The sequence below is a fragment of the Epinephelus moara genome, chromosome 22, assembly GCF_006386435.1.
Source record: "Epinephelus moara isolate mb chromosome 22, YSFRI_EMoa_1.0, whole genome shotgun sequence".
Classification (NCBI taxonomy): Eukaryota; Metazoa; Chordata; class Actinopteri; order Perciformes; family Serranidae; genus Epinephelus; species Epinephelus moara.
This window is the reverse complement of record NC_065527.1, coordinates 14,818,539-14,827,551: the sequence shown is the minus strand read 5'-3', so window position 1 is coordinate 14,827,551 and position 9,013 is coordinate 14,818,539. Positions and strand designations below refer to the sequence as shown.

The 9,013-nt window shown below is 46.9% G+C and overlaps 1 protein-coding gene across 1 annotated transcript; it reads left to right on the top strand.

Moving 5' to 3' along the window:
• Positions 1-4,393: 4,393 nt before the first annotated feature.
• Positions 4,394-8,883, top strand: tril (TLR4 interactor with leucine-rich repeats). The gene has a single exon (XM_050035374.1). It carries the CDS (start codon positions 4,807-4,809, stop codon positions 7,300-7,302), a length of 2,496 nt encoding a protein of 831 aa, XP_049891331.1. The 5' UTR covers positions 4,394-4,806; the 3' UTR covers positions 7,303-8,883.
• The last annotated feature ends 130 nt before the right edge of the window (positions 8,884-9,013 follow it).

Genomic DNA, 9,013 nt, shown 5'->3' with positions numbered 1-9,013 from the left:
GACCTCCCAGAGAGAGGGGGCTTCCCCAAGGGTTGTATTTCTCTCTGTCTCTCATACACAGACACTCACTCACTCACCCACAGAGCTATAACGTCTAACTATGATGTCTACCAGCAGATATGCATGAGAATGAGAAGGCCAATCAAGGAGTGTGTTTGAGATTTTTGCTCTGTTCTGGAAATGCAAGGAGCTGCAACAACCATCCATTAGCGTGGCTCTGGAAACCACTGCATCACTTGCTTCTCAAGGGAGGTCGCATACGTGTGCACATGAACATGTGTGTGTATAACTTTGTGTGCATGAGTGATTATGACTGCTTATTTGACTGCTTACTTTTCCCATGGTCCACAAATCTCTGTTCATAGACATGTACATCATGTGTTGCAATTTGGAGTGCCTGAAAACTATTTAGCAAGTCAGCAGAGAAGCTGAAATTGTCAGCTAGAAGTAACAGAGATATCTTAAAGCAATGGATAAGTTCAAATAGTTGCTAAAAGTAGGAGTAGTAGTGGTGTAGTGGTGTTTGATGAGGTGGGTGTACTCCAAGGTAGACAGGTACGTTACTGCTTATAAAGTGGGTATACTCTCATATATTCCAGTGGCTTTTTGGCTAATAGGTGGGTATATTATAAATAAAGATGACATTTTTGTATGCTGATGCTGAAGTTAGTGTCACCCTGGTTCACTTGTCAAAATTCCAATGGGATTTTCACATTAGAATTTTGGATTATTACAGAAAACAAGCCCTGTGGCAAACAAACAGAGTAAATGCAATTAGCGGGATTAAAAGACAAACTTCATTACGGTCGCAAGACCACGAGGCTGTCATGGCATATTCAGCAGAATGACGTTCTGTTGTCTCATTTAGCCACTTGTTAGCAACCGCCTTTTTAAAGACAAGTAAACGGTTCAAAAATCACAAGTGGGGTATTTACTGACACATTTTATGTGGTAAAACAAAATGTGTAAGTCTCTTAAACTTGTGTTAACCACAGACCTCATTTCAGGCATCTAGACAAAAACTACGGTGGCCGAGGGACGTCACAACACACGCAAACTCCACAACACCCGCAAATCCACACAACACACGCGCATTATGAAAACACCCCCAAATTCAGAAAAAACATTCATCGATTTCGCAAAAACGAAAACACACGCCAAAATCACACTTGTAATCACTCACGGACCTGCTTTTGGCCACCAAAAACAACTTAGATGCTCGGACCAGAATCGACGACATGTTGATGTGCTCCAACAGATACATTATAGTGGATTAAGTTATTTTCACTTACTTGTCTCCCACCTGAAACAAATGTTAAACGTCTGACCAGCGTCTTGAGGAAAGTCTGGAAATTTCAACAACAAGTAAGTTCGTCACTGATTGCGGTCCCCCTGGAAACATTTCCGTTGTCGTCTTCATGTTGGTGTGTGCTTTCGTTTTTGCGGAGCGTTCAGTTTCTTGCCTGTGTTGTGAGCATTTGCATCGCGTTATCTCATTTGCTTGTGTTGTGAGGATTTGCAGCGTATGTGTTGCGAAATCGATGAATGTGTTTTCTGAATTTGGGGGTGTTTTCTTAATGTGCGTGTGTTGTGTGGATTTTGTGGGTGTTGTGGAGTTTGCGTGTGTTGTGACCTCTCTCGGCCTGCGTAAAAAATACATTCAAAAATCCATTGAATTTAAGAAGAGGGAACCAGGACTGCAAAAACGCTAACTCATTTTGGTATTATCCATCTCATTCTTGCACCACTCTATAGCAAGAAAAAGATGTGGGTATACCCCGTATACCTGTTCTAGCATCCCGGTCTCGGTTGTCAAAATCTGAAACTTGAGTAGTTACTTGCGGCGTCAGACACCGGCATGATTTGGCATGATTCACAGTTACAGTATTTCAATGGCGCTCAGCGGCGTCAGGGGGAAATGCGGCAGGAGAAGAACAAAAGTTAGGGCACCGAAAGTCCGAGTGGGGAAGTTGGCACGGTGGTGGTTGGGTCCAACAAACACCAACTTTCACCTGGGGGAGCAGTGTTCCTAAGATTATAAAGCCAAACCTGTTTTCTTTTTCGTAAACCCAACCACGTGCTTTACTTGTTGAGGGAAGAGACTCTATGTACTCGTCGTCGTACTCGTCGTCGTCCTCCGCTTATCCGGGTCCGTGTCGCGGGGGCAGCAATCTCAGCAAAGAAGCCCAGACAGTCCTCTCCCCACCCACTTCCGTCAGCTCTTCCGAGGGAACCCCGAGGCGTTCCCAGGCCAGCCGGGCGATGTAATCCCTCCAGCGTGTCCTGGGGTGGCCCCGAGGTCTCCTCCCGGTTGGACATGCCCGAAACACCTTCCAAGGTAGGCGTCCGGAAGCCATCCTTACTAGATGCCCGAACCACCTCAACTGGCTCCTCTTGATGTGGAGGAGCAGCGGCTCTACTCCAAGTCCCTCCTGGATGTCCGAGCTCCTCACCCTATCTCTAAGGCTGAGCCCAGCCACCCTGTGGAGGAAACTCATTTCGGCTGCTTGTACTCGCGATCTTGTTCTTTTGGTCACTACCCAGAGCTTGTGACCATAGGTGAGGGTTGGAACGTAGATTGACCGGTAAATCGAGAGCTTTGCTTTCTGGCTAAGCTCCCTTTTCGCCACAACTGACCGGTTAAGCGCCTGCATCACTGCTGACGCCGCCCCAATCCGCCTGTCAATCTACTTAAGCTCCTCCATCTGAGGCAGGACCTCCCCTCCGACCTGGAGAGGGCAATCCACCCTTTTCCGGCTGAGGACCATGGCCTCAGACTTGGAGGTGCTGATTCTCATCCCAGCCACTGTATGTAAAGTGTGAATTTCCTGTGAGAAAGGAAGTGCATTTTGAACGAAGACAATGTATGTTACGTGAAGAACTTGACACAGCGTCCCAGAACGTCAACAACCAACACACCCAGGGTACCTTGCATGTTGTATCTGGACATGGAAGGTCCATGACCAAATGTCGATATGTGACGAGGTCGGAGTGAGAATGTGTTGGCACGACACCACTGAGGTATAGTTAAACATAAGGAATAAACGGTTGAAATAGATAGCTTTTCTAGAAGCAGTGGATTAACAGTTGACATGGTTAGCTAAAAGTAAGGCGTGAGCAGTTTAAACAGTCAGCTAAAAGTTACGAATAAAGTTTGAATTGTTTGCTAAAATATAATATATAACAACTAGTAACAATTCATAACTAAGTTTTAAAGATAGTTTTTAAGAGCAAATAAGATGCCAGAATGCATAAAAGCAGCAAAATAGAGCTTGTACCCAGACCCCCCCTACAGAGGTCGGGCTGGGCCCCCAGTGTCCTCAAATCCTATAAACACCCCTGGCTACAAGTATGAATAAATGGTTAAAAGGTCCGGAATCTGCTGCTCAAAGTAATATGAGTGCAAACTTGACCAAAGCAGCGTAAACACTGATGATTCATTATATAGGTACAGTTTTAGAATGATGGGAAACATGCCAGGTGATGTCCATAAAGAGGTGCTTGAGCTCCTTTAATAAGGCTGTATAGGTAGGCCTACATCAGACATAAAGGTTGGGAAACACTGATGGCTGTGTGTACTGTATGTCAGTAAGCACTTTACCTCATGTGCCATAAATGTGCAGATGTCTTGGCAGTAACAGTGCATGCTTTTTAGACGGGACCGGGACATAAACCTTCATGTAGGCTACACTGCAGAGGATCTGTCTTCACTCTGCGCAGAAATCTTCACATGCTCCACTCACCCTGCATTTATTTCCCCACTTTCAAGTTAGGAGATCTTTAACTCAGATTTGGCACCTCTCCTCGTCAGTCTTAACACACACTTCACGACCTGAATTCCTCTCCTGCAAATGTGAACCATCTGTGCTCCCCGTGGCCCCGGCAACACAAGGCGCGTTAATGAGAGAATGGTAAATTACAGTGAGGCTGCCTGGTGATCCTACAGTACAGGCTACAGAGTGGGCTGTTGATGTGCTGATTGCAGTTTATGCTCTTTGTGTCTGTCCCCTGGCGCGCAGAATTCATCACGTAGCTGTTCACTGCAGCTGTTTCATGCATTGTCATTCTTTATATCTTATCAGAAGCAGTGACAACATGAATTTAAGCGCTCTGCTAAACTTGTTTTATGAGTGAGTTTGCTCTGTCTGCACCCCGCTGCGAGGGAATCCAAGACTTCGGGTTTCTCTCGGGATTCCGTGGGAAGGAAATCTTCCTGTCTGCTTTGTCCATACCAGGGAACGGATCCAGATCTCAGACCCCCGGTGGCTGCGGGGGCGCGCAGAAAACTCGGTCAAAGGGTTTCTCAACCTCTCCCTCCCTCTCTCACTGTGTGTGTGTGTGTGTGTGTGTGTGTGTGTGTGTGTGTGTGTGTGTGTGTGTGNGTGCGTCAAGACTTGTGCACATCTGGTTTTGGCAGGGTCGCAGAGTTGCGGGGGAGGGACTATTTCAGTGTGTGTGTGTGTGTGTGTGTGTGTGTGTGTGTGTGAGCGAGCACGGTCTGCGCCTGAACTCTGTAATTCGCAGCAGATGACCACTTGAGGGGATGGAGGCTTTATTGGGGTGGTGAGCGCTCTCTCAGACAGCATCAGAGCGCACTGCAAAAATTAATTTGCTTTCTAGGAGATGCTGCTAAGTGATGAAGCCGCGTGCTTGATGTGTACAGCACTTTTCTCTCCACTTCTCGGAGCCACAAGTGGATTATGGACAAGTCGATCTCCAGCGTGAGAGAGGAGAGGGGCGACTGCACCTGAACAACACAAAGCGAATGCCGCATCACTCTCTGGCTGTGCCAGCCGCGCAGTGGGAATGGATACCGGCAATTTCCTCGCGGGGATATGCTTTTTCCTGCTGTCGCTCAATGGGCTCGCCTCTTCCTCACCGGCGACAAGCTTTTGTCCCGACCGCTGTGACTGTCAGCACCCGCAGCACCTCATGTGCACCAACCGCGGGTTGCGCACCGTGCCCAAACCCGCCGCGCGGGTGTCCGAGGAGGTGCTGATCTTCAGCCTTGGGGGTAACTTCATTAGTAACATCTCTGCCTTCGATTTCACACGGTACAGTAACCTCGTGCGGTTGAATTTACAGTACAATCAAATACAAAATATTCACCCAAAAGCATTTGAGAAACTCTCCAGGTTGGAGGAGCTGTATTTGGGACATAATCTTTTATCAAATATCCCCGCTGGGACTTTACAGTCCCTGAAGAAATTAACTATTCTCTGTGGAAATAATAATGACATTAAGAAAATCACACCGGAGCTCTTTGCCAACTTGGATACTCTTGTTAAACTGCGTCTGGATGGCAACTCAATAGAATCTCTGCAGGACTCTGTTTTTAAAAGTTTGACCGGCCTACATTATCTGCACCTGGAATCCAACAAACTGCAGCACATTCACAGAAACGCTTTCTCCAAACTCACCAACCTGCGCTTTCTAAACCTGGCGCACAACAAGCAGTCAGCCGTGCGCAATGCCCTCACTTTCTCCCAACTCAAAGCTCTGACAACTCTACTGCTGTCTGAGAATGAAATTCAGTACGTCGGGAACCACGTCTTCCAAAATCTGAAAAAGCTGTCCAGACTGTCCCTCAGCAACAACAGGATCTCTCGTCTGGAAAGCGAGGCTCTCAGGGGGCTGTCGAGCCTCAGAGAACTTCTGATTGACGGCAACGAGCTGGAGGAAATCCCCGCCGGTCTCCTGGACTCTCTGGAGCGCATCGAGGAGCTGGACTTCAGTCGCAACCGGATTTCCAGTGTGGACTCTTTGGCTTTTAAGCAACTTAAACATCTGAGGGTGCTGAAGCTGAAGAACAACATGCTCACCAGCCTGTCCGGGGACATTTTTGCCCTCAACAACGTGCTTTACGACCTGGATCTCCACGGCAACAACTGGACGTGCGACTGTCGCCTGGAGGAGCTGAAAAGATGGATGACTGCTGCGCGTTCTCAGGGCAAACTGTTAACTGTTTTTGTAAAGTGTCATCACCCAGCAACTCTGAGGGGGAAATATCTGGACTATGTGAACAGCTCCCAGCTGCAGCCCCTCGGGAACTGGACCCACTTGTGCAGGAGCCAAGCTGGGCCTGAGGAGAGCAGGGGAGGTGGGGTGTTGGTAAAGGTTGGGGGGAAAGAGGGAGGAACTGCGGATATAATAAATCAGGAGGGGAGAGGTGAAGAAGGCCAGGTGGAGGAGGCAGAAGGTGTAGATTTGAGACAGGGCAGCAGGGATGGAGTCACAATGAGGAATGGGGGAGAGAAAAGGAAGAGAGAGGGACAGGTGGAGGTGGAAATCCAGGGAGACCAAGGGGGTCTAGAGATGGCAGAAGCCTCCTCTCTGCAAAGGAAGAAACCAAAGAAAGAGTCACTCAGTCCAAGATCACAACCTGCTGCTGAGGCTGCTGGGAAACGTGCCAAAGGTAGACGAAGGTCAAATGTCATTTCCAAAACTGATCCAGCACCTACTTCCACTCAAGGTCTTGCTGGAAACCAGGACAGAAGCTCCACTGATCCAAACATAGGGTTCACCACCACTTCTTCAGTCCAGTCAGGAGAAAAGTTCGACCTTCTGAGGTCAGATCAGGAGGCTCTACCTGTAATCACAGATCCTTGTGTGTTCAACCGCCATTTTATCACTAATGTTTCAGTGGATCAAGTGACATCTAGTACTGTCACCATCTACTGGACCACCAGGGATCATCACCGCTACACACCAGGATCTGGACCTGGCCTAGATGAAGTCCACTACAGGATTCTGTTCGACCGTTTTGGCACTCCAGAACGTTTCCCCCGCTATGTTTACGCTCGTGGCACAGCTCGCTCTGTAACCCTTAGAGAACTCAGCTCAGATGTGACCTACATGGTCTGCGTGGAGGGAGTAGTAGGAGGATCTGTGTGTCAAGTTGCACCCCGTGACCACTGCGCAGGGCTCGTCACTCTCCCGGAGGGACTCAGCCGTGGAGGCCTGCTGACCTCTGACCTCCAGCTGGTGACGGTGGCCACACTGGCTGGGAACGCTGTGCTGCTGCTGGTCATTGGCGGGGTCTGGCTGGGGCGGAGCCTGAAAAGGAGGCTGCAGAGGAGGAAGACGGCCGTGCATGTGAGGCACATGTACTCCACCAGGCGACCGTTCCGTCCCACCGTGGCGACTGCATCAGTGTCCGCTGACTTCACCAGCTACCAAAGCAGCCGCCCAGCCCGACTTGCACCACTAGAGGAAGGGGACCTCATTGAGTTCCCTTGCGACCGCTTTCTGGACACGAACAGTGTTCACAGAGACAGTGACATGCAGAGATTCACTGACTAGAGCTACACCATGAAAACTCTAACAATGTTGACATGTGTATTGCTTGTGCTGCAAAACACAAAGTCCCCTCTCCTGACGCACCACTATCATATTAAACACACAGGTGTGTTTGTTGCTGTGATCAAACCAAGTCAACAATCCCACCATTTTGTGTTTTGGATTCTTGTCGGACCATAAGAATAACTTTAAAAGTGACTTTAGAACAGCTGAGATCATCAGTGCCTTTTCAGACATCAGAGGAAGTCTAATCCCTCTCACGTCCTCTTCCTGCTTTGTGCCTTTCCTCTTTCATTTCCTTGCACCTGCGAGTGCTCTTAAAAGTGTGATTTGTGTGTGTGTGTGTGTGTGTGTGTGTGTGTGTGTGTGTTTTCACATCAATGATTGATCACTGATTTCAACCATGGTGCTAATGTTGAGTTCAGAGACATCATATTGTCTCATGTTTGTACAGCGTGTAATGATGGCTGCTGGTTGGCAGGAAAAAAAACAATGACACTTGTTTTGTATCATGTCATCTATCATGTTTTATACTTTTTTATATAAAATTCTGCATTACATGAAGAAGTAAAATCCCCAACAATGTGACTGATTTGTCATTGGAGTCTTTATGGATGATTTACCTTTATAGTAGATGTTACTGTATCTGTGGCTTTAAAATATCGGTTACATAAGCCACTAGGAATGTTAAGCACAAGGGGATTATATTTCTTGAGATAGGGGGAATATATACATTTATAGAAATAAGGATTACTTGAATCAGCCTTTTGAACCCGGGGCTGTGTTTTGCTCCGCTTACACACCATATATGCCTCAGCTAAGCCGGACAGATATTAATTTCAGGACTGCAGGGCTGCTCAGAAATCATTTGGCATGTGAGTGGTACGATACATGTTTCAGGATATTTTTAAAACCAGAATGGGTCACTTGTTATTGACCGGCAATATCAGCTCTAACATATTCCTCATATTTTTATCTATGGAGCAATTAATGAGTTTTCTTTCCCTGCTGCAACTGATTTCTGGTGCTTTAGAGGGAGAAATAAACAATGTGTGAGGGTGGGGAAGATAATAGCAATAATATGTTAGACGAGCAAATGTGTGTGTGTGCATCCGTGCTTTTGCATGCGTGTCAAGATGAGGTCTGGTAATAGTTAAGCAGTCCCTTTGTTTGAGTAGACAGGGTGGGGTGCCTCCCACACTCACTCCAAATCAGGCACATACGCACAAAGACACATGGACACACACACATGGATGCACAATTCCATGGATGCAAAGTATATTCACATCACTAGGCGCTCCAGATGTCAGAACGAAAAGCTTTTGACATAAAGACATGTTAAGACTGTGCGTTAAAGAGTTTACAGTTGGAAAATTAAGTCCTTAAGTTTGGAGCGCTTTCCTTTACTGATGGTGGATATAATCAAACAAATTAAACATTTAAATGAATTCATAAAGACTATTTTTAAATGTGTCTTTGTGTATTAGATATGATTGTACTGGCAAAACATAAAACAGGCTGTGATCTTTGCTGACCACTCCAGTTGTTACAGTCGACTACCACTAACACAACCAGTCACTAGATGGCAGACTAGACCATACTGTACGCACACAAACAAACTATAGTCTCATTGCTCACCATCACTAATTTAGAGACTTTTATACGATTGAAAACATTTTAAAACAATTAAAAAACACAAGGAAATACCAGAATA

Excerpts from the sequence above, each read along its gene's own strand:
- tril (XM_050035374.1), top strand. The coding sequence starts at position 4,807 with ATGGATACCGGCAATTTCCTCGCGGGGATATGCTTTTTCCTGCTGTCG.